General features: G+C 44.3%; 2 protein-coding genes and 1 long non-coding RNA gene across 4 annotated transcripts in view; 2 read left to right on the top strand and 1 right to left on the bottom strand.

The window, feature by feature from the left end:
• Positions 1–1,209, top strand: part of CCNB2 (cyclin B2) — a 28,433-nt gene extending 27,224 nt beyond the window's left edge. Inside the window, exon 9 of one of the 2 annotated variants that reach the window (XM_040492837.1) lies at positions 897–1,209. In XM_040492837.1, coding sequence (XP_040348771.1) covers positions 897–1,028 — 132 coding nt within the window. In that variant the 3' untranslated portion in view covers positions 1,029–1,209. Of the gene's footprint in view, positions 1–319; positions 600–896 lie in introns of those variants that run through there. The other variant, XM_040492838.1, reaches the window with a different exon arrangement.
• Positions 1,210–2,481: 1,272 nt separating this feature from the next.
• LOC121041781 (uncharacterized) lies at positions 2,482–6,956 on the top strand. The gene is made up of 3 exons (XR_005795845.1): positions 2,482–3,394; positions 4,260–4,314; positions 6,849–6,956. It is a non-coding gene; the product is annotated as an uncharacterized LOC121041781 (long non-coding RNA).
• A 543-nt stretch (positions 6,957–7,499) lies between these two features.
• MYO1E (myosin IE) overlaps positions 7,500–25,516 on the bottom strand; it is a 218,401-nt gene continuing 200,384 nt past the window's right edge. The window contains exons 27-28 of the mRNA XM_040492839.1: positions 13,563–13,732; positions 7,500–8,594 (exon numbers count right to left, since the gene is read on the bottom strand). Coding sequence (XP_040348773.1) covers positions 8,518–8,594; positions 13,563–13,732 — 247 coding nt within the window. The 3' untranslated portion in view covers positions 7,500–8,517. The remainder of the gene's footprint in view (positions 8,595–13,562; positions 13,733–25,516) is intronic.

The following is a 25,516-nucleotide window of genomic DNA, read 5'->3' on the forward strand; positions in this document are numbered from 1 at the left end:
GCTTAGGTATGATAAACACAGCACCTACCTCCCAACCCTCTGGCAACATAGGAGAGAGAGCCTGCTCCTTGGACCTTGACACCATTTATTCCTCCATCACCTGTGCTACCAGCTGGGCTTTATCCATTGCTAGGTATGGAAGGAAATTGTCGGGTGCAACACATTATGACCTCAGAGTTCTAGCTGGCTTCAGTGATTCAGCATCATCGCACTAGTTGGAGATTGTGGGTCTGGCCCTTAAATACTTGTGAATTAGACTAGGAACATGGTATAAGGTAGGGGGTCCTGATGCGTGCTTAATCACAGATGACTTCTGCAGGCCATCAAGAATAAGTATGCAAGCAGCAAACTCCTGAAGATCAGCACGATTCCTCAGCTGAACTCAAAAGCCATCCAAGAGCTTGCGTCCCCTCTGATGGGACGGTCCTAGGCTGCCATGGCCCTCGGGGAAGAGTGCTTCATTTGTGTGCTTTGACTTGCTGATTTGGAACTCTTCACTTTGTACATAGTCGTCTGGTCTATTTCATGAAACCTTTTCTTAGACCTATTTTCTAAATGTATATTGAGGAAAAATAAAGCTATTAATTTTTCTTCAGGTATCCTATGTGTATTTATTTGTGTATTCTATAGTGGAAAGAAGTCAGTGGAAGCTTGGGTTGACTAATTTCTTTTTGAAATATTATGAGAAGTATGTAAATTATTGCCTTTATGGCTTTGGGAAAGATCTTCCTGCCACTTTCTCAAATGGAAAAAACTAGAACTTGGCTTCAGTGAATGCTAACCCATTCTTAAACTTCTGAGATATAAAAAGATTCATGATGAAATTTGAAAACGGGAGGATAACTATGACCGTTCCTTTTCAGAATGTACTCAACTATTTTCTCATTCCTATACAGGAACGCCTGGCCCACTGGGTTGAGGGCTACCAGAAGCAGCCCTCACAGTATGCCTCTCCTTCAAAGGCATGGTGGGGACCAGGAATGTCAGTCCTAAGGGGCCACCACTGGAAAACAAAAACGGGTCTGTGACACCTTGTTAATGTTGAAACTTGGAATGCATTTTCCTATTTCATGGGTTACTATTTGTTGTTTTTTTTTGGCGGGCAGTTGATCACATTTAGCATTATTCTCTAAGTGTGAATGCATTCACAGTCTCCAACCACTAAAAACAAAACCAAAACACATAAAATAAATGAGTGTCTTACAGCAACAACTTCCCAAACTATTAGCTCAGCACATGTTAATTGCTTTTTGAGAAAAAGGAGCTAGTCAAATACATTCGGGAAACATTGCAAACACATTACGATTCATAAAGGCTCGGAGAAGCTTTGCAGTAAACTCTGAACTCCGCCGTTCCCCAGTCCAGAGTGTGGTAAATGCTGCCTTCTGCGTGACAGTGAGATGTGCAGGTGCTGGTTCTGAGACTCAGCTGTGGCTTCTGGCTGCCCTGGGAGGCGAGCCTGGCTGGCTCCAGCTAGTGCTCACTTCCCACCCCTCTCCCTAGGCAGGCTGGGCCGCCTAAGTAAGTCTTTATGTGCGTGAGCACTTGGAGGAATGGGAGTCTTCTGTGTTAAAGTCCTAGTGTAAAGCTTTAGAAGTATCTCTCTTTGAGTGAGACTCGTTCCCATGGCAGCCTTAGGCTGACTTGGGTCACACATGTGAATAGTAATGAAGTGAGACCCTGCGAGGAAGCTTTCGCTTCCCAGGGATGCTTGAGCTCCAGCTTCTCGTCAAGAAGAGATGGGTTTTGTAGACTATTCTGAGACATTTTATAGCTTCTTTATTACATATTTTGCTTAGTTAAATATTAAATACCCCGACTCAGGAAATTCCTATTTACAGGATGTCATAAAAAAAGACCTTTAAGATCCTTCCTATGTGCCATAGCAGGCATCCAAAACTAAAGTGTTATACTTATGAAATAAGAAATTACTACTGTAAAAGTACAAATCATAATATAAAAGCATTGCAACTAGAAAATGAGGTGATGGAACCATAGTATTTGAAAAGCACAGATGCTGAAGCTGCATCTCATGGGTCTGAGTCTACTTAGCAACTATGATCTCTGTGCCTTGTTTTTGTGTCTGTAACATGGGGGTAAGAGCATCTACCTCATAGTGTTGTAGTGCAAAGTAAAGTATGCCAAGCCCTTAGCAGTGTCTGGATGTGCTTGAATGTTAGTGGCTATTATTATAAGGAGGTGGTGGTCTTGGAATGAGATGGACATTGGGCATTGAAAGATATGTTAGGCACAGCTCTTGCCTGTCAAAGCAATTTACAGGGGCATTTGGGTGGTTCACTCGGAAGCATCTGACTCTTGATTTCGGCTCAGGTTATGATCTCATTGTTTGTGGAATTGAGCCCCATGTCAGGTTCTGTGCTGACAGCATGGTTTCTGCCTGGGATTCTCTCCCCTCTCTCTCTACCTCTCCCCTGCTCGTGTGCCTGCTGTCTCTGAGAGAGAGAGAGTTTACAAATTTATAGCTGTTGAGTCCTGTTTGTGAGTTTTTCTTTTTTCTTAATTTTGGTTTTTGATTTTTGAGAAAAAGATATTGGAAGTTGAAAGGTTGACAGACTATCAAGCTCTTTGTTATTTGCTTGATTGAAGACAAAGATGAAAAGCATGGGCATTGGGGTCAGATCAGGGGTCAATTGCTGGGTTCCTCTACTTCAGAGCTGCATGACCTTGGGCAAGGTAGTGAACTGCACTGATCCTTCTCATTTGCTAAGTGGTTTTAGAGTAGTTCATGCTGGTTAGAGGGGGCGGGTGCAGTACTGTAGGCAGGAAAGGCATCAAGTAGTTGGTAAGAGTAAAAATAAGTTCCTAAATTCAGGAGCAACTGTGAAGACCAGCTAGGCCTCTGGAACGACACAAAACAAGGCAGGAAACGGAGTGATGTTGCAGAATGGCTCCCACTCTTTGACCATAAAAGTGAAAGGTGCCAGGAACATCATCAGGTTCTCCACCAAAGATGCATCCTGTACACACCGTACTCCCGAAACTGGACTCTGACCCCACCTGGATATGAAGCCACTGTAAAAGTAGCAAGTAGAGGCAGGGCCAGCCTTTAGTCTGCCCAGCTTCACTCAGGAGGTCTGCGGAGTTCAGAGGGAGTCCGGAAGAGAAAAGATTTGGATATGTATAAGCCCTGCTCTGTGGCAAGTCAGTGATCGTCAGTTACATGGATGCATAGCCATGTTGTCTCATACTTGTTCTTGTGGACATCTCTGCCTGGAAGGAGCCATGCCTGAAGGAGGAGGAAGATCTCTCCCTGGTGCCTGGGATAAGCTGCTCTCCACACCGAAACTAACTGCCCCCAGCAAGACTCTCCCAGCCTCCCTGGCAGTTGAGGCCACATGACTAAGTTCCAGCTGCTGGAACCTGAGTAGACATGGTATGTGCACTTTGGAAGGAATGTTCTTTCTTTATTTTGATGTTTACTTATTTTTGGGAGAGAGAGTGTGCAAGCAGGGGAGGGGCAGAGAGAGAGAGACACACACACAGAATCCAAAGCAGACTTGAGGCTCTGAGCTGTCAGCCCAGAGCCTGATGCAGGGCTCGAACTCACGAACCGTGAGATTGTGACTTGAGCTGAAGTCAGACGCTTAACCGATGGAGTCACCCAGGCACCCCACAAGGAATTTCTTTAAAAAGGAAACTGTTGGGGTGCCTGGGTGGCTCAGTCGGTTGAGCATCCGACTTCAGCTCAGGTCACGATCTCACGGTTTGTGAATTCAAGCTCCGTGTCAGGCTCTGTGCTGACAGCTCGGAGCCTGGAGCGTGCTTCCGATTCTGTGTCTCCCTCTCTCTCTGACCCTCCCCTGCTCATGCTCTGTTTCTCTCTGTCTCTCAAAGATGAAACTGCTTCCCATCACCTTTCCACCCCATTAGGGCTGGGCTTGGTAATGGTGGTATCAGGTTTGACCAGATGGGCTGAGACAACACGTGTGCATGGTTTTCACACCTGTTGGGGGAACAGGCTTATAAAAAAGGCCTCACCCTTTGCCCTCTCCATGGGCTTTGACTTGCTTCCCTAAGCACTGTGGAAGAGATGACCCTTTTGCATGATGTTTTCAGAGAGCCAACTGCGCTGCCTGCTCTAACCCGTTTATTAGTACTTAGTCCCTCTGGTGGTTCTCAAAATGTGGCCTGGGGTCCCCTGGGATATCTTGAGACTCCTTCAAGAAGGCCGTGAGGTCAAAACTATTTTCATGATAATACTAAGATGTTTGCCTTTTTTTGTTCTTGTCTGTCATTAGTGTAAGGTGGAATCTTCCAGAGGCTATGAGAAGTGATGATGTCATCGCTCTGGTGGTTAGTGGAATGTGTATGTGTGTTTGTTGGTGTTTTAAAATTTTCTGTTTTAGGAGCTCCTGGGTGGCTCAGTCAGTTGAGCAACCGACTTCAGCTCAGGTCTTGATCTCATGGTTCACAAGTTTGAGTCCCGCATTGGGCTCTGTGCTGAAAGCTTAGATAGACTGGAGCCTGCTGCAGATTCTGTGTCCCTCTCTCTCTGTCCTTCCCCAGCTTGTGCTCTCTCTCTCAAAAATAAGATAAACATTAAAAAAATTTTTTTAATTTTCTAATTTCTCTTATGGTAAATACAGATAGCTATAAAAGACAAAAGCAGAACTCTTTGAGGTCTTCAATAACATTGAAGAGTATATTTTGTTTTATTTTAATTTTTTTTAACATGTTTATTTGAAAGAGCACGAGCAGGGGAGGGGCAGAGAAAGAGGGAGATACAGAATCCAAAGCAGGCTCCAGGCTCAGAGCTGTCAATACAGAGCCCGACGCGGGGCTTGAACTCACAACTGTGAGATCATGACCCGGGCCAAAGTCAGACACTCAGCCAACTGAGCCACCCAGGCTCCCCTTTTTTTAATTTTATTTATTTTTATTATTTTTTTAAATGTTGATAACATTGAAGAGTATAAAGGGGTTCTGAGGCCAAAGGGTTTGAGAACTGCTGGTCTATTGCTCGTTTGAACATCTCTGTCCTAGGGAACATTCAAGCCTGCTCACTTGGTACTTGGTTACTTTAAAACCTTTGGTTGAAGGGATCTGTCACATCTGCACACTGCATTTTCTACTTCTGTATATGTATATATGTGTAAGCATACCATCATTCCAAACAGGATGGGGTATTGTAGAAGGCAGGGGTGGCCCCTTGATCCTCTTTACACTCTCCCAGGTGAGGTGACTCCCAAACTAACCACACGACTACTTAGCTGAACAGTGAACAAAATGGCAGGCCTGGCTAGATACGGGGCCAAGAGAAGCCTAGGATAAGGACTTCACACCTATAAACAAGTGTTTACTCACCTACTCAAGCATCACTTGTTGAGGACCCCCTTGGGCCTGGCACTAGGCGAGGCTTCTGGGTGCAGAGGTGGGGCTTGCTCTGTGGTCCTGAGCCAGGGCTCTTCCTGCTGCTTGTCCATAGGTTGGACTCAGTTCCTACGCTGTCACCTAGAGCCTGAGGGGTCCTGGTTACACTCCGGTTTTAAAGGCCAATCACTAAAAGTAGCCAGGATTGATTTTTCTCCCCATTTTTAAAATTTTAAGTTTATTTATTTGGAGGTGGGGGAGGAGGGGCAGAGAGAGAGAGAGAGAGAGAGAGAGAGAGAGAGAATCCCAAGCAGGCTCTGCACTGTCAGCCCAGACCCCGATGCAGGGCTCAAATCCAGGAGCCATGAGATCATGACCTGAGCCGAAATCAAGAGTCAGATGATGCTTAACTGATTGAGCCACCCAGGCGCCCCTGGGTTATTTTGTGCTTTAATGCATAACATTAGGAAAATTATGTAAAGCCATTAGTTTTTTTTTTTTTCAGTATAGCTAACACACAATGCTACTGTAGTTTCAGGTGTACAACTTAGTGATTTGACAAGTTTATACGTGATGCTGTGCTCACAAGTGTAGCTACCATCTGTCCCATTACATCACTTATAGTACCATTGACTGTATTCCTTATGCTGTGCCTTTTATTCCCATGACTTATTCATTCTGTGATTGGAAGCCTGTATATCTCCCTGTCACCTTCACCCATTTTGTCCCCCCAACCTCCCTCCCTCCCTCTCTCTTCCAGCCACCAGTTTGTTCTCTGTATTTATAGGTCTATTTTTGTTTCTTTTTTTCCTAGATTCTACTGATGAGTGGAATCATATAGTGTTTGTCTTTCTCAGTCTGATTTATTTCACTTAGCATAATACCCTCTGGGTCCATCCATGTTGTCTCAAATGGTACAGTCTCATCCTTTTTTTACAAATACATTTTTTTTTAAAGGAGTTTCTCAGTGATTCCTTCCACTGCCCATCAAGGTCACCTTAGTTCCTCCAGAGCTTGAGCTAATATTTATCCTCAAGATAGCCCTTTTCAAAATAACCTATGCTTAACTCAGGCTGTCCTGTCACTTGGCCCCAAATTCTTTTAAAGTTGGTCTTCTTTTATCCCAGGACTGATTTTCAGGGGGGAAAAACGAGCCTGCCAAGGGTGTGTGGTAACAATGGAAGGTGATCTTGGCAGTCCTGCTTGTGAGAAAGCCGCCTGCGTGTTGAGGCTGTGGGGGGTCCAGGATGCTCCTTCGTTCGAATTCTGGTTCTAGCGCCTTCCTCCCACTTTGCGTGAGTCCAGGAATGTGAAGATCCTTTGTCAAATATTAAGAGACTCTTGGTGTAAACAGGGATTACCTTTCCTCGTGTCATCACATTATGGCTTTATTTTCCTTTCAACTGGTCACAAAATGGAACGGAAATCTACTTTAAATGTTGTTATTGTTACCAAATGAAGTTTGTTCCCTATTCTTGAAAATGCAGAATCAAATGGTTTACTTGTTCCAAATTCAGATCCATTTGTTTCCTTATATGAAACCCCTGATAATTTTTCCCACGGACTCGAGGATCTTGGAATGACAGAAAGGTGTGTGCTGGTCAAACCCTACTTTCCCAGTAGCTTCAGAATGACCAAGGCAACCTGGAGGAGAGGCAGAAAGGTGAGTGTCCCCTGAAAACCATTCCCTTATCAATAGATATTACATCATTTCTGACTTTTCACCATTACTGCAATAAACACTGCATTGGTTTGCTAGGGCTGCCTTCACAAAGCGCCACAGACTGGGTGGCTAAACGGCAGAAACTCAGTGTCTTACAAGCTGTTGAAGCTGGAAGTTCGAGATCTGTGTGTGGTCAGGGCTGGTTCCTGAGGGCCGTAAGGGAGCGCATCTGGGCCGGGCCCCTCTCCTTGGCTGTAGACGGCTGTTCCTTCACATCATTTTCCCTCTGCGTGTCCATGCATGTCCAAATGTCCCCTTTTTATCAGGACACCAGTTATATTGGTTCAGGGCCCACCCTAATGACTTCATTTTAATTTGATCATCTCTATAAAGACCTGTATTTCCCAATAAGGTCATATTATGAGGTCATAGGCGTTAGGGCTTCACCATGTTTTTTGGGGGTGGGGGACACCATTCACCCTATAACAAATGTCACAAAAGAACAGGTAGTTCATGATTCCTTTATTTATTTAGGAGTTAAGGGGAGGGGCACAGGGGGCAGAGGAAAATTACCTACGGGGAAAGGATTGGGAAGGGTTTGCAGGGGCTGGGCTAGAAAGCAGTAACACTGATTCTATAGTTGAAAAGGAGTAGTGCACATTTGTAAGTACCTGGTGGGAGTTTTGTAATAAAACCTACCTTATGAATAAGTACAGTGGAATACTACTTAGTACATTCATACATGTTGCTACCATCTTGAGATTTTTATATATACAGTATATGATCTGTTTTTATAAATGTACAGCTTGAAAAAAAGAGATCCTTCTTATAATAGGTACAGCATTAAACACAAAACCAACATGGGCCAGCCACATTCCAACTGAAGACCCAGAGAAAGCAAGGCCAACAGCCCAGCCCCTGCTTAGCCTGGCAGCCTGATGGGTCCCGGCAAAGTGTAAACCAGCTGCCCTCTGCACCTGGGGGCTCAGCAGGCCACGCTGGCCCTTGGCCTTCGCATGGGAAGTGCCCGCTCATGTCAAGCCCGGCCTGCAAAGAGGGCAGGTCCTCCCTGAAGGAAAGTGGCAGAGAGGAATGTGTGTGTCAGGTAAGGAAAAGAGGGAGGAAATAAATGTGCTCTTTGACTAAAGGCACTTGTCAGTGGCCGCCTACAGCCATTCCCTGGGCCTGGTGAGCGAGCGGGGTGCTGTTTTGATAGAGCCAACAAGGTCCAAGTGGACCTCGCCTGTCCTCTCACCAGGTTTAAATACAATAAATAAATCTTAGTGGGTGGTGGTTTTGCCCTCCTGGGCTCCTATGAAGAGGCTACCTTTTAGGATCATTTATGCAGTGACACTCCCTGTCCCCAACCCAGCTTTTCAATATCCTCCATGGGGAAGGTGCCAGAAAAACTCCAGGCCTTGGACAAGGAAGCAATTGCTCGCTATGGATCAGAAGGAGAGCCCCCAAATGTCCCCTTCCCTGTCTGGAGCTCCTTTGCCTGTGCATTAGAGTCTCTGTGCGCCTCAGATCTTGGTCACATAGTTGTTGGGGAACAGGCCCTGCTTGCCTCGTAGTCGACCCGTCCACCAGCCAGAAGGATCTGCAGGAGACAGAGGAGGCGAAAAGTGAGGGTGAGCAAGGCAGTTGTGCCTGGGCCAAACACACCCTGTCCTGTGGGCGTATCACAGGGCAAAGGTGGTTTGGCTCCTTCTACGTTCTTTTTCCTTCTTTATTTTCTTTTACATGAAAGAGTCCGTTGTAAAAAGGAGCCCTTCCCCCTCGGCAGACATAGCACTCGAGGCCCTGTTCTAGGAAGATCCTGCTCCTGCACCTTGAGGCTTTGCCTGACCGCCCCTCGGGGCCTAGGCCTGCCAGCCCCAGTGCGTGGTGGGGCCACGGGAGGCTGGTGGGTTGTGGTGGGATGGTCCTGCCCCCCCACCCCAACTTTTCATCATGGGGGCTACTCCTCCACTGCAGAATCTGCTCTGGGGAGAAACTGATGCCCAACACTTCCCACGTTAATGCCAGACCCTCCACCAGTGAGAAGTATGTGCTAATGTTCTTCCAGACCCTCTTCTGTGATTTTAACTGTACACACACTCATCTTAAACACAAACAGCCATTCTGTATCTTACTATTCTGCATCTTGCTTTTCAATACTTAATAGCTATCATCTTTCCATGTTGTATCTCATTTTTTAAAGGGCTGCACTGTATGCCATGATTTATAGAACCATTTCCTTACTGATGGACATTTTTTCCCAATTTTTCACTATTGATGGAATAAACTTTCACATATATATCTTTATGTCCATGTGCAAGTAGGTCTGTAGGATAGATTCCTAGGTCAAAGAATATAGCCCTTTTGGGGCGCCTGAGTGGCTCAGTTGGTTAAGCGGCCAGGTCATGATCTCGCGGCCCTTGAGTTAGAGCCCCACATTGGACTCTGTGCTGACAGTTCAGAGCACGGAGCCTGCTTTGGATTCTGTGTCTGCCCCTCCCCTGCTCGTACTCTGTCTCTCTCAAAAATAAACATTAAAAAAAAAAAGTCCCTTCAAAGAATACAGATGTTTTATGTTGTAAGACAATTATCATCCATTTTTGTAATAGGTAATATTCTTAGATGTACTTTCAAAAGTACAAAAGCATAAACAGTAACAACAGCCACCCAGATCCGTTCTTTTAAAAAATGCTTATTTATTTTGAGAGAGAGAGGGAGAGAATCCCAAGCAGGCCCTGCTCTGTCAGCTGTCAGCACAGAGCCCTCCATGGGACTCAATCTCATGAACCATGAGCAGATCCCTTCTTCGAAGGCATGCAATATTATATATTTTTTATACTTTCAGAGATATTTCATGTATATAAAAGCAAGTATTTATAAAAATTACCCCTTTTGTACACAAACAATAGCAAACTACACATTCTGCACTGTTTTTAACCTTAATAATATATACTAAAGACCATTTCATATCAGTTTATAAAGAGTTTCCATATTCTCTTCCAATAGCTGCATGACTTACTATCATTTGCCACCTTCTCTGTTGTTGGCCATTATTTAAAAAAAATTTTTTTTAACATTTTCTCATTTTTTGAGAGAGCGCAAGCAGGGGAGGAGCAGAGAGAGAGGGCAACACAGAGTCTAAAGCAGGCTCCAGGCTCTGAGCTGTCAGCACAGAGCCCGACGCAAGGCTTGAACCCATGGATGCAAGATCATGACCTGAGCTGAAGATGTACACTAAACCGACTGAGCCACCCAGGTGCCACTGGTCCCTACTTTTTTTTTTTTTTTTTTTTTAATGTTTACTCATTTTGAGAGAGAGAGTGAGTGAGGAGAGGCAGAGAGAGAGGGAGACAGAATCCCAAATAGGGCTCTGTGCTAATAGCATGGGGTTTGATCTCACAAACTGTGAGATCATGACCTAGGCTGAAATCAAAAGTCAGATGCTTAACTGACTGAGCCACTCGGGCTCCTGGGTGTTTATCTTCTTAATTAGGAATTCTTTATATATTAGTGGATTTGTCATATGGGTTGCAAATATCCCCCCCTCCCATTTTTAACTAACTTTTTATATTTTAATATTTAAGTAGTTGAAGCAAATGATATTTTTACAGCTTCTTGATTTTCTATCACTTTTATAAATATTTCCCACACTGATATTAAAAAAGAAAATTCTCCCATACTTCTAGGACTTCTGTTTATACATTTAAATATTTATTTATTTAGGATTTATCTTGATGGAAGTGGTTAAATGTAAATTCAAAGTAATTATATTGACATGGGGTTTTAAAATTTTGACAAATAAGTGTTAAATTTCCTTCCCAAGTCTATTCTAGCTGTAAGCTATGAAAGAAGGTACCTTTCACCCTGACTTACCACAGATACTATAGTCCAAACTATTTGCAATGACCAAATCCAGAAAGTTCTTAAAATTTAAAGGCTCATGTAATTCATTTGATGGCAAAACCTGACCTGAACTGAGTTTGTTTATGATGTCTCTTCCGACAGAGGGTGAATGCTCAGATGTTGCACAGCAGAGATGCTGAGTTTGACCCAGGCTGTTGCCTTGGGACCACCAAGTGTTCTAATAGGTGGTAATATCTCCTATACACACACACCATTATCGACTTTCTAACCGTCTCTGGTTTCTAAAACTCAGAACTTAAGGGTTTGGAAAAGGGATTGTGACCTGCATCTTATTTCAATCTTCTGCTGGTGTCACGGGTGGAGTTGTTACCTTTCCTTCACTGATGGGTAAAGGGTAGGGAACCTCTCCATGCACGGTCTCAGGGGCCTCTGTCCACTTTTGGACTGGACTGTGTCTTTTTATTCATGTGGGGGAGCTATATAGAGGTGTAAAATGTTTTTTCCTAGCCTGTTTTCTATAATTTAACTTTGTGCTGGTGCAATTCACTATACAGAAGATTTTAATTTAGCCTTTTTATGAGGTTTAAATCCTCTATGGTTTTTGGGTTTGATGTTCTCCATCGGAAGACTTTTCACCCCCAAAGATTAATGTAATATTCTAGGTTTCCTTCTAAGATTTTTATAATTTAGATAATTAGTCTGATATTTTGTGTATGAGGTAGAGCTTGAACTTTATTTTATCAAAATGGAAAGTAATGCCTATCCTTTCCCCTGGTTTCAAATGCTACATTTATCATATATTAAATATCTGTATACACATGGCTATATTTCTGGATTCTATTCTGTCTCATCTATATGTCTATTCCTGCACTCACACCACACTGCATAAATGAGAGTGATAATTTATAGCATTTTTTGAGAACTTCTAGGACCCTACACTTGACACAAATATGTAATTGTTTTGATTATACCCAAAATACATGGTATTTCTAGAAAAATCTGAAATATTGAGAACTGAAAAGAAATAAAAATTCAACATTTAAGGAGACCACTTGATATCTTATATATATTATATATAACATACATACGTGCATATAGTCATCTATTTTTCATTCTTACAAAAATGAGACTACAGTCTATATAACCTTTTTGCCTTTTCTCATGAACATTTTTCCATTTCAGTAAATATAGTATTGCATCATTATATTTAATAAAAATGTTTGTCATTGAAGTTCACTAAATGGATATAGCAAAGCTTATTTACCCAATCTTTGTTACTGGGTAATTGGTCATTTCCAGTATTTTTGCTGAACAAAGCTGGTGATAAAAATTCTATTTGTTTACTAAGCATTTATTTCAGCCCTTAATTCTACTCCGACACTTTGGAGGAAGGATACTAAATGGCTAAAATATTAAAATCTATAGCAAGCTAGATGGCTATCTAGTTTCATGATAGATCAAACTATTTGATGAGATCAAAATAATGTCCAGAGGTCTTTTAGAAGGAGGTCAGTCCGGGGACCTAGAAGTCTCCTATGAGCTCATGTGATCAAGGAGTCTGATAATAACCCCCTTCCTGGAACTGTGTGTCCTGGCCACCTCTTCCCGAAGGCTAGTCTTACCAAGGCCCGTTTCACTCAGTTTGTCCTTGCTCTGTTCGTAATGGCTTCCACACTGTACACAAGTCCTCCTCAGCCTGACATTCAGGGTCCTCCACTACCAGGCCACTCCTGGCTTCCTCTTGTCTCCTGGGAGATCTTGCACCGTGGTTGAGCGTTGGCTTACTTTCGTAAAGTGACCTGCTCTTTCTGCCCTCCATGGCTTCTCTGTCCCATTCCTCACAAATGCCATTTCCTTCATGGTGTTTTTGAATATCCTAAGTCAGGAGTTCTCATTTTAAAAGCACTTCCATAAGCACTAATGTTTGGTCATATGTATATCACATTCTAACTTCTCTACCAAAATAATAAGGCATTCAGCCAAGCTCACAGCCTTTTTTTTTTTTTTTTCCGAGAGAGAGAGAGATTGGGAGAGGGAGAGAAAGAGAAAATTAAGCAGACTCCATGCTTAGCATGGAGCCCAACACAGGGCTCGATCTTGCAACCTTGAGATCATGACCTGAGCTGAAAGCGAGAGTTGGAAGCTTAACCGAATGAGCCCCCCAGACACCCCCAAACTACTTTTATAACAGATATTGCAGGTTGTCTCCCTGGCGTACATTCCATCTACCATCATTATGAGGAGGCCACCAAGTTTGGGTGGGATAGTCTTAACAACCATTTCCAAAGAAGTCCCTGCCACACCTAACTTACCACGGGTACAGCCTTTGCCTTGCTAGAGATTCAGGGATGGGCACATGAGCAACTGGGTCTAATGAGAGTAAAATCTAGGACTTTTGTCCAATGGCTAAGAGAAGTTTCAGGGATAAAGCAGATTTCAGACACAATTTGATCTGTTTGCATGGCAACCATTTCATTGCCATGACGGAAAACAGCCTAAGAAGGGAGCAAATACAAAGAAAGCAGAGCTGATAGATCGATCGATAGATAGCTGGAGCCCTGGTCAAACTGAGCATGAAGCCCTAGCCTATCGCTGCAAGTTTCAGTTAGAGGAACCTATAAATTCCCTTCATGTTTAAACTAGTTTTTATGGCAATGACACTGAATGTTCTTTAGGACGCTGTCTCAGCCAGCCATGCACTTACCTTCTTTGATGATATCGATAATGTCATTGGCATTGAAGCTGAGTTCATCTGTGTCCTGAGCATCGTAGGCATACAGAGCCTTGCACTGTGGCACCTGAGGCTTAGGCTTGGGCTGGGGCTTGGGTCTGCCCCCTGCTGGGGGAGGCCGACTGGTCGTTTGTCTCCGGACACTGTGGAGAGAGTGGAGGCAGGTAAGAGAAGGGACCGAACAGGAGGCAGCACCATATGGTGGTCTGGAGCAAGGGGCCAGCACTAGCCTGCTCAAGTTCAAATCCAACTCTGCCCTTATAAGATACGCCACTCCGTAAACTTTCTCTGAAATTAAAAATGCACCCCCCCCCCAACTTCAGAAACAGAACTTTTCACCAGTGCCATAGAAGCATGTGGTGTTTCTCCTCAACAGCAGTCCTTCCCAGAATCAACCACCACCCTACATTTTGTATTAATAACTGCTTTTCTTTGTGGTTTTACCACACACACAAGTATCCCCAAACAGTACACGTAGTCTGCCTGTTTTTTTTTTAACTGTATAAAAGGAATCATGTTCTATCACTCACTCCATTTTCGAGATGTACCCTGGTGATGCATGAACGTAGTGGCCATGCATTCTAATGGCCTTATACTCTTCCATTGCATGACTATGTCACAATTTACTTATCGACTGCACTGTTGATAGTTGTTTGGGATGATTCCAGTTGCTACTATTGCAAAAAAAAAAAAAAATGCTGCTTTGAATTTTTTTTTTTTTTTTTTTTGAGAGAGGGTGTAAGTGAGCGAGGGGCAGAGAGACAGAATTCCACAAGGGGCAGAGAGAGAGAGAGAGAGAGAGAGAGAGAGAAGTCAGGCTCACTCGAAGTGGGGCTCAAACTCACAAACTGAGACTGTGACCTGAGATGAAGTCAGATGCTGAACTGACTGAGCCACCCAGGTGCCCTCTGCTTTGAATATTCTGGTGCAAGAATTTAACCAGAGCAATTTCTCAACCTCACTACAACTAACCTCTGGGGCCAGATAATTCTCTGTTGTGGGGCTGTCCTATGGACCACAGGTGGTTAGCAGCATCCCTGGACTCTAGCCATTGGGTGCCAGTAGCAACCCCCCCTCCCCCCCTCATGGTGATGATCAAAAACAGCTCTAGCACTAGAATCCTAATCTGAATCTTCTAGCTTTAAATGTATTCTTTGTATACACTGTATTGCCTCCAGTCTCATGCATACATTGTCTCAAAGGCATAGAGCTATAGCTTGTGAGATCTTTAAACTTATATCCGAAACAAGTATCTGTTAAATATGTTCATAAAAAGCATTTAGAGAAAAAAAAAAAAAAAAGGAATACAAGCTGGTGCAACCACACTGGAAAACAGTATGGAGGTTCCCCCAAAAAACTAAAAATAGAACTACCCTACCACCCAGCAACTGCACTACTAGGTATTTATCCAAGGGATACAGGTGTGTTTCGAAGGGACACATGCACCCCAATGTTTATAGCAGCACTATCCACAATAGCCAAAGTATGGAAAGAGCCCAAATGTCCATTGACGGATGAATGGATAAAGATGTGGTATATACACACACACTGGAGTATTACTTGGCAATCAAAAAGAATGAAATCTTGCCATTTGCAACTACGTGGATGGAACTGGAGGGTATTATGCTAAGTGAAATTCGTCAGAGAAAGACAAATATCATGACTTCACTCATATGAGGACTTTAAGAGACAGAACAGATGAATATAAGGGAAGGGAAACTAATATAAAACAGGGAGGGGGACAAAACAGAAGAGACATAAATATGGAGAACAAACTGGGGTTACTGGAGGGGTTGTGGGAGGGAGAATGGGCTAAATGGGTAAGGGGCACTAAGGAATCCACTCCTGACATCACTGTTGCACTATATGCTAACTAATTTGGATGTAAATTAAAAAAAGAAAATTAAAAAAAAAGAAAAAAGGGAGGAAGAAAACATTTTCATCAAGGACAAACCAGGTTAGGCCTATATCATTTGCTTACAAAAGAAACAAGTTGGAAACAGGAAGAAATAGAAAATTTGAACAGACCCATAACCAGAAAAAGAAATTGAATTAGTAATCACAAATCTCCCAAAAATCAAAAGTCCAGGGCCAGATGGCTTTCCAGGTGAATTCTACCAAACATTTAAAGAGTTCACACCTATTCTCTTGAAGCTGTTCCAAAAAATAGAAATGGAGGAAAACTTCCAAACTCTTTCTGTGAAGCCAGCATTACCTTGATTCCAAAACCAGACAAACACCACACTAAAAAGGAGAACTATAGACCAATCTCCTTGATAAACATGGATGCAAAAATCCTCAACAAGATACTAACCAAACGGATCCAACGATACATTAAAAAAATCATTCACCACAACCAAGTGGGATTTATACCTGGGATCCAGGGCTGGTTCAATATCTGCAAAACAATCAATGTAATTCATCATATCAATAAAGGAAAGGACAAGAACCAAATGATACTCTCAGCAGATGCAGAGAAAGCATTTGACAAAATACAGCCTCCTTTCCTGATAAAAAAAAAACAAACCCTCAAGAAGGTAAGGATAGAAGGTTTATACCTCAAGATCATAAAAGCCATATATGAAAGACCCACTGCTAATATCATCCTCAATGGGGAAAACCTGAGAGCTTTTCCCCCTAAGGTCAGGAACACGACAGGAATGTCCACTCTCGCCACTGTTATTCAACATAGTATTGGAAGTCTTAGCCTCTGCAAACAACACAAAGGAATAAAACGCATCCAAATCAGCCACAAGGAGGTCAAAACTTTCACTCTTTGCAGATGACATGATACTCTATATGGAAAACCCAAAAGATTCCACAAAAGAAAACTGCTAGAACTGATCTATGAATTCAGCAAAGTGGCAGGATATAAAACCAATGCACAGGATCAGTTGCATTCGTATACACCAATAATGAAGCAACAGAAAGAGAAATCAAGGAATCGATCCCATTTACAATTGCACCAAAAACTATAAAATACCTAGGAATAAACATAACCAAAGAGGTGAAAAACCTATACACTGAAAACTATAGAAAGCTTATGAGAGAAATTGAAGAAGACATACAAAAAAAGTGGGAAAATATTCCATGCTCCTGGATAGGAAGAACAAATATTGTTAAAATGCTAATACTATCCAAAGCAATCTACATATTCAGTGTAATACCTATCAAAATAACACCAGCATTCTTTACATAGCTAGAACAAACAATCCTAAAATTTGTATGGAACCAGAAAAGACCTCGAATAGCCAAAGCAATCTTGAAAAAGAAACCCGAAGCTGGAGGCATCACAATCCCGGACCTCACGATGTATTACAAAGCTGTAATCGTCAAGACAGTATGGTACTGGCACAAAAACAGACACACAGAATAGAGAACCCAGAAATGGACCCACAAATGCATGCCCAACTAATCTTTGACAAAGCAGGAAAGAATATCCAATGGAATAAAGACAGTCTCTTCAGCAAGTGGTGCTGGAAAACTGGACAGCGACATGCAGAAAAATGAACCTGTACCACTTTCTTACACCTTACACAGAAATACACTCAAAATGGATGAAAGACCTAAACGTAAGACAGGAGGCCATCAAAATCCTCGAGGAGAAAGCAGGCAAAAACCTCTTTGACCTCAGCCACAGCAACTTCTTACTCAACACGTCTCTGGAGGCAAGGGAAACAAAAGCAAAAATGAACTATGGGGACCTCATCAAAATAAAAAGCTTCTGCACAGTGAAGGAAACAATCATCAAAACTAAAAGCCAACCGATGGAATGGGAGAAGATATTTGCAAATGACATATCAGATAAAGGGTTAGTATCCAAAATCTATAGAGAATGTATCAAACTCAACACCCAAAAAACAAATAATCCAGTGACAAAATGGGCAAAAGACACAAATAGACATTTCTCCAAGAAGACATCCAGATGGCGAACAGACCCAAGAAAAAAATGCTCAACATCACTCATCATGGAAATACAAATCAAAACCAGAATGAGATACTACCTTACACCTGTCAGAATGGCTAACATTAGCAACTCAGGTGACACCAGATGTTGGCGAGGATGCAGAGAAAGAGGATCTGTTTTGCACTGCTGGTGGGAATGCAAACTGGTGCAGCCACTCTGGAAAATAGTATGAAGGTTCCTCACAAAACTAAAAATTGAACTACCGTATGACCCAGCAATTGCACTAGTAGGTATTTATCCAAGGGATACAGGTGTGCTGTTTTGAAGGCGCACATGCATCCCCATGTTTATAGCAGCACTATCAACAATAGCCAAAGTATGGAAAGAGCCCAAATGTCCATCGATGGATGAATGGATAAAAAAGATGTGTATATATACAATGGAGGATTACTCAGCAATCAAAAAGAATGAAATCTTGCCATTTCCAAGTATGTGGATGGAACTCGCGGGTATTATGCTAAGCGAAATTAGAGAAAGACAAATATAGGACTACACTCATGAGGATTTTAAGATACAAAACAGATGAACATAAGGGAAGGGAAGCAAAAATAAAAACAGGGAGGGGGACAAAACATAAGAGACTCAAATATAGAGAACAGAGGGTTACTGGAGGGGTTGTGGGATGGGGGGATGGGCTAAATTGGTAAGGGGCATTAAGGAATCTACTCCTGAAATCATTGTTGCACTATATGCTAAGTTGGATGTAAATTAAAAAATAATTAAAGGGGGGAGGGGCGCCTGGGTGGCGCAGTCGGTTAAGCGTCCGACTTCAGCCAGGTCACGATCTCGCGGTCTGTGAGTTCGAGCCCCGCGTCGGGCTCTGGGCTGATGGCTTGGAGCCTGGAGCCTGTTTCCGATTCTGTGTCTCCCTCTCTCTCTGCCCCTCCCCCGTTCATGCTGTCTCTCTCTGTCCCAAAAATAAATAAACGTTGAAAAAAAAAATTAAAAAAAAATAATTAAAGGGGGGAAAGAAAGTTACATTTAAGGTTTCTTTTCAGAGGAATTGGGTGGCACTCCACTTGGTGGCTGTTGACACCTGTGGAAGGAAGAAGGAAAAGGGAGGGTCTTTCCCTGGGCCTGCGTCCTGGAAGGGAAAGCACACCCAGTTTTGATCTGTGATCTCAGGAGGCCAGAGCTGCTCTGTCTTTGCTGCGGCCCCATGACAGTAGATGGGTGCTGATGAGAGAGTTAGATCTGGTGGGGAGGGGGGACTGGCTACCACCTGGGGGGGTAGGACTGTTCCTGTCAGGGTGGGATTTCGGGGGCTCCCTGTGTGGGAGGGAGCAAACCCTAAGGTTACTCAGGCTCCATTCTTCTTAGGTCAACCCCCATCCCTATCTTCCCACCTACCACCAAGCACTTTTCTTTTATCCTGGAGGAAAAGCATCTTATAGATGATTAGCCTGACATAATTTCCTCCCAAGTCCACTGGAAATCCCCATTCCCTCCTGGAGAAGTGCTTGCCTCTCTGAAAGCTGGCCAGGCAAGCAGGCTCTTAATTAAGCAACCTATATATTAGGGATGTGTCAGCATTTGGTTAATAAGAGCCATTAGCCTGCATACCAGAAGTCATCTGATTTCCCAGCAATAAGGAAGGGGGAGTGGAGGAGGGTGTGCATTAGAATACCCTGGGAGGGAGAGAAGTCACCAGCCTGGCAGTTGCAGGGCACAGGATTGGAACATTGCACACACACACACACACACACACACACACACACACTCTCTCTCTCTCTCTCTCCACCCCCCCGCTCCCCCCCCAGATATTCATAGAAGGAGATGACTTGGACTCTCTTATGTCCAGGGAGGAAACCTACAAACATTAGTTAGTGCAGGTTGATAAGGCCTCTGGGCCCAAGAGTACTGGGACTTGGGTGTCATCCCTAGGAAAAGGGGGCCAGAGGGGCCTCTTAGTGGGGAAACACAGCTGGATGATGCTCTGAAATGTAGGACTATCCTCCCTGCAGCAGTCCTGGGAGTCACCTCCTGGCTCCTCTGCCCATCGCCTCCAGCTCTGACCCAGCCCTGGCACTTCCTCCTCCTCCATGTCCGGTTGTTTCCTTTCTGGTCTCCCTGAATATCCCCCCAACTCAGTGTCTATTAGTTCACTTCACCCTCCACAAAAAATACTAACAGTTTCTCCTTGCTCTTGAGAAATGGACCAAAACCCTTCATGAGGCCTACAAAGTCCCTGCCAGGTGTGGTCCCCACTGGTTCCCAGCCTCATGTCCTGCCACAGGCCACGCTGCTGTCTTCCTACCTTTAGGAGCCCTGACTGGCGTTAGGACACTCAGTTCACATATTCCTAGCTTACATCATCTTTACTGGTAAAGACCATGCTTTCCCCCTAAGATCAGGAACAAAACAGGGAGGTCAGCTCTCACCACCTGTTCAGTACTGCATTGGAAGCTCTAGCAAGAACGATCAGTCAAGAAAAATAAAAGGCATTCACACTGGAAACAAGTGAAAATACCTCTATGTGCAGATGAGATGATCTTGCATATAGAAAATCCTAAGGAATGCACAGCACTAAAAAACTAGGAGAACCAATAAACACGTTCAGCAAGATTAGAGAACACAAGACGGAGAAAACAATTCCATTTATAATACATGCCATTTAACCAATTTAACAAAAGGATTCTATTTTTACGAAATATCCAGAAAAGGTTAATCTATAATGACAGAAATCAGATTAGTGGTTGCCTGGGGCTGAGGCTGAGGGTTGGAGGCAGTGACTGCTAATGGGAAGGAGGTGTCTTTTGGGGAAGATGAAAATTCGAAAATTAGATTCTGATGGGGGCACCTGGCTGGCTCAGTTGGTAGAGCATTTGACTCCTGATCTCGGCGTTGTGAGTTCGAGCCCCACACTGGGTACAGGGATTACTTACATAAAATTAAAAAAAAAAAAACACCCAAAATCCCAACAGTTGAATGGTACTTTAAAAAGGTTGATTTAATGGTATATAAATTATATCTCAAAACAATCTGCTTAAAAAAAAAAAGTAACTTACACAGACCCCTTTTGGCTCAGCACCACACTGCTGACACCCAGAGTGACCTCAGCCACTCTGAGACGGCAGACACCAGGTGTCCCAGAACCGGGGCAGGCTGGAGAAGGAGATGGAGGTAGGGAGGACTGTTGAAACACCTATTTGAACACAGCCACTGCATGGTATTTGGTCCCAAGGCATCAGAGGATAAATCGAAGTAAACCCAATCAAGGTAAAACCTCAAGGATTACTGGCGGATTTGGGTTCCCCTGTAGGCCCTTGGCAACAGTTGGCTTGATTGTCCCAGGCCCCAGACAGCGGCTCCCACGCTTTACCAACGTAAAACCATCTGGTTATTTACTACTTGGCTAAATGGGGTTCACTGTGCTTCCCAGGTGGGAGCATAAAGAGTCCAGGCAGCTTTGAGATGAGGCATTGTTTGCTGCGGAACAAGAGTGTGGACTGGAAGACTGTGTTTGATGGGGAATAGATGTGGAGGTTGGGAATAGCTCTGCATTTTGCATTAAGGAAGGATCTGTTTAAAGTTTATTTATATTGAGAGGGAGTGTGGCTAAGGGAGGGGCAGAGGGAGAGGGAGATGGAGAATCCCAAGTAGGCCTCACACCATCAGCGCAGAGCCCCAGGCAGGGCTCAAACTCACAAACCGTGAGATCGTGAGCTGAACTGAAATCAAGAGTCGGACGCTTAACTGATGGAGTCACTGAGGCACCCCCAGGGAAGTGTCTGTTTAGACAATGAACCCTAAGGTCACTATGGTCTGGCTCTTTCCTGTTTAAATGTCCTCTGTGACCAGGATGGAGTACAACTCTTCCAGCAGGGCAGCCAGTGACAGCAAAATCTTCCTGGCCGGTTCCTGCTGCCTCATTCTCACATCTGAGCATGGTTTCACTCTTGTGAGTGTGGGCAGAAGGGACGTCGTCTGGGAACCCCTGCCTATAGCTGTATGAAATATAAACTCGCCTGGGCTGTGGCTGTGCTGGGCAAGGCACTGTGCTAGGCATTTTCACAGACGTGGCCTCATTTAATTTCACAACACTCCCGTGAAATGACCACTGTAGGTTCCTGGGACTTCCTGCTGGTCTCATCCCTAGACGTCACAGTAACAGACGCATAAGGCTCCCAGAGCTCCAGCCACACAGACCTTTGAAACCAACTTGCCAAGGACCTACATGGGAACCCAAATCCCCCAGTAATCCTTGAGGTCCCTTGGTCTGATGTCCCCTCGGCCCACCCCCATCCTAAGCGGCACTGCTAATTCCTGCTCAGCCTTCAGATCTCATTTCAAACCCCCCACCACATCCTGGGAAGTTCACACCTGCTCAGAGCAGGGGGTCCATGTGGCAGTCCAGGGACCTATGTCACCATTCAGCTGACTCCCTCTTAGGACCAAAGATTCCATGGGGGCAGGGACTGGGCCTCTTCATGCTCACCACTGTAGCCCCCGGACCTGGCACCAGGCCCGGGAACACTGCGTGGCCTCAGTCTGCACATTCTCATGGAGTGACCGTGTGCAGGAATAGGAGGGACACTGCACTGGCTGAAGAGTCAGTGCGCCGGGTGTGAGGCCCAGCTTGGCCACTGGCGGGCATGTGGCTTGGGGATGTCGCTTCACCTCTTTAAGGATCAGCGTCTTCATCTGTAAAAAAGGGAGATGCAGGCAATGGTCCACGTTCTTTTTCTAATTCTTAGAATGCTTTCTAGAGCGCTCTCAACAAAATCTCTACGGTCAGAGGTACCACGGTACACAGGAAGCCGAAGAAGAGACTGCTGCCTCCACATTTCACCACATTGCAGACCCAGAAACCATCGCAGAAAGCAGTCGGGAGGGACAGCCATTTTCCTAGCTCTATCTTAGACCGATGCAGCCTTAAACCCACACAATCTCTTTTGCATCACTAGGTGGCGATCCTGTGTAATCAATAATGGGGAGAGATCATGACTAGGAGCTGCCAGAAATTGATTAATGAGGCCTTTTAGGTGCCTGGAGCCTCCACTTGCGGCCAAGGGGCGGTTGGTCAATGCAGTGAAGGAGGGATTCAGACTTGCTCACACAGCAAACACGACCCTCCCGCTCAGGCGGCTGGCACTGGCTCGTCCAGCCCAGGAGAGAGGGTTGTTAGGCCATCGGGAATTCTGTGAGTCGTTAAACAACGGCCACTGTTAAAGATTAAACGGAACACACTTACAAGTGACGAAATTGAAAGCACAAGCAAAAACTACTCATCACTCAACCCTTCCTAATTATTTTGCTACATTTCATTTCTGTCTCTGCACTCGAGGTTAAAAACGTCTGGTTGCTTAAGTCTGGTGGGAACACTCGGTAACAGTGTGTGGCTGCCCATCTCTTCCCAAGCCCGAGGCCGGTGTGGTCATGCCGGTAGCCTGGCACTGGCCATGGCGAGTAGAAACTGGCAAACTGAGCACGACTCAGGCCCTTTGGTGTGTGGACAGCCAGTCATTCAGCAGCACACTGCTGTCCTCACACTGTTGTGCTCTGCCTGGATGTGTTCTGTAACACACATGCGGGACCTAGATAATTTTGGCACGTGACATTTGCACGCCTACTAAGCGTTACAGGATTGAAAACTGTGTTAGAAAACAATCATCTTATTGGGCTAATGGGGGATGGAGCAAGAATTTCAGACTCACAGCAACGGTTCTTTTTCTTGTTGCCATTTCAATAATAAGTGTTCATGTTATACATATTAACACGTAGTTGGAAACTGCCATGTCACTGAGCAAACTGTCTCCTTCTAGGTAACTTCTGCACAATGTAATCCAGTTTTCCTGTTACTGCTTGACCCATCATTTTGGGAGAATGTGTACACACTTCCCACTTGGGCGTATCTCTCCCCCAGTAAGAAGACAAACACAGATAGAAACTGAGTTACAGCCGCCTGTTTTCACAGCAGGTCGTTTTCTGAGTTGGGCATCAGACCTCCGATGCCATCACATTATAACCCACACCACGAGGTTTCCCAAGTCATCAAGCGCCTTCCATCCAGGCTGCTGTGGAAAACCCACGCTGCTGGAGAAGTCCTGTCTTAGTGACTGAGGAAGACCTTTGCCCTGAGACCTCAGGATAACGACTGACACTTGAACCCTCACGGACAACTGCTCGATCTCACAAGATGCCAAAAGCCCATGAGAAAGCAAAACCCCAAATGACGTCAATGGTGACAAGGCTCCCTAAAGTGAGTGTTCATGCATTTGCTCTTTCCTGGTAACGTCTGTCACTTTCCATGGGATGTTAGCTGTTACGGTGACTGGAGCAGAGGATGTTCAACTAGAAAAAGATGGAGTCATAGTATAGCTGGAGAAGAGGTTGTGGACTTTTTTACATGGTCCAAATGCAAGAGCGTCTGTTGCAAGGTTTTCCTCATGGCTGCTTTGCTGTTGCTCTGCACCCACAGCGAGTGGCAGAGCTCTTCCATACGTGTGTGAAGGGGAAGGTGTCTCCCTCACTGGTCCCCTTGTCTGGCTTTCCTAGGCCACCTATTTCCCCTGTCAAAGCTGCAATGCCTGAAGCTTAGACCCTCAAGGGGTCCAGAGATTTGAGTTCTTGAGACTAAAGCCGCCTTTTGATTCTAGGAGAATATTAATATTATCCAGGGTGCCTGGGTGGCTCAGTCGGTTAGGTGTCTGACTCTTGGTTTTGGCTCAGGTCATGATCTCATGGTTTTTGAGTTCAAGCCCCAATTCTGGTTTTGTGCTGACAGCGCACAGCCTGCTTGGGATTTGGGACGCTCTCTCCCTCTCTCTCTGCCCCTCCCTTATATGTACACATGCATACATGTGTCCTCTCTCTCAAAACACATAAACTTTAAAAAAAGAATATTAACATTTCCCTATAAGACCGAAGGACATGAGTTAACAGTAGTAAAACCAATACAGATAAACTTTCAAGTTGCATCATGCTTGTGGTTTACAAAGCCCTTATTTAATCAAGAAACCCCGAGGAGTGGGCTTTAACATTATATTATTATCGCTATTGTACAGTTAAGGACACCAAGGTGTAGAAAGATTAGGTGCCAAACATGAGGAAGCACAGCTGGTAATTGTCCAGCGTGTGGCACAGAAAAGGTTTGTGGCTCAATAAATATTTGAGGAACGAATCAATGAAGGAACGAACAAATGAAATGGGACCAACACCCGGTTCCTCCAACTGTGACCCCTGTGCTCTCTGCCCACCACCAGGCCACCTTCTGTGAACGTTTCAGAGCTCCCACACCTCTGGGGCAGCTGGGTGTAGCTCGTCTATGCCAGGGGGAGCTGGGATTGAGCTTTCTAAGATCACTGCTTTGTTCTGCAGATGTGAGATTTATGTCTTGAAATTCCAAGAAGGAAAATAATGGCATTTTATTTCATTGGCTATTTGAAATATGCTGTATTCCAAAAGGTTGAATCTATAAACATTACTGGAAATGTGGGAATGGATGCCAGGAATTCCTAAGCCTCATGTCTGCCTCGGCCAGGATACGGCTGCTGCTCCTGTAGATTATGGGTTGAGAAATATTGCTATTGGACATTTGTTGGAAATTTTAAGCCCCCTGAAAATATGACTCCATTAGGAGAATCCTGTCAAGAGACATACAGGCAGCATTTGAATTTTTCTATCGATCCCTCCCCCTTTGTGGCATGGCAAGAAGCCCAACCACTGAGCACTTTCAATATTTTTCTATTTCTCCTACTTCTAGTTGGATTAATCTCTGGAGTATCTTGAAATTTCCTGAAGTTGCCTTCCCATGAAATGGACCATAGGATTAAAGAGGCCAACAGAAAAGATATTTCCAGTCTGGGTTTTAATGCTGCCAGTGATGAAATGGAGTCAGATTATGTACATCTCAGCTATAGGAGGGATAACCGAAAGCACACGTGACTGGCAAATCAAGTGTTCCTATGAAATCAGAGCAAAGGCTGATGAATGAAATGTTTGTATGATTCTTGCTTAA

This window comes from Herpailurus yagouaroundi, unplaced genomic scaffold, assembly GCF_014898765.1.
Source record: "Herpailurus yagouaroundi ecotype Mexico unplaced genomic scaffold, PumYag 184, whole genome shotgun sequence".
Lineage (NCBI taxonomy): Eukaryota > Metazoa > Chordata > Mammalia > Carnivora > Felidae > Herpailurus > Herpailurus yagouaroundi.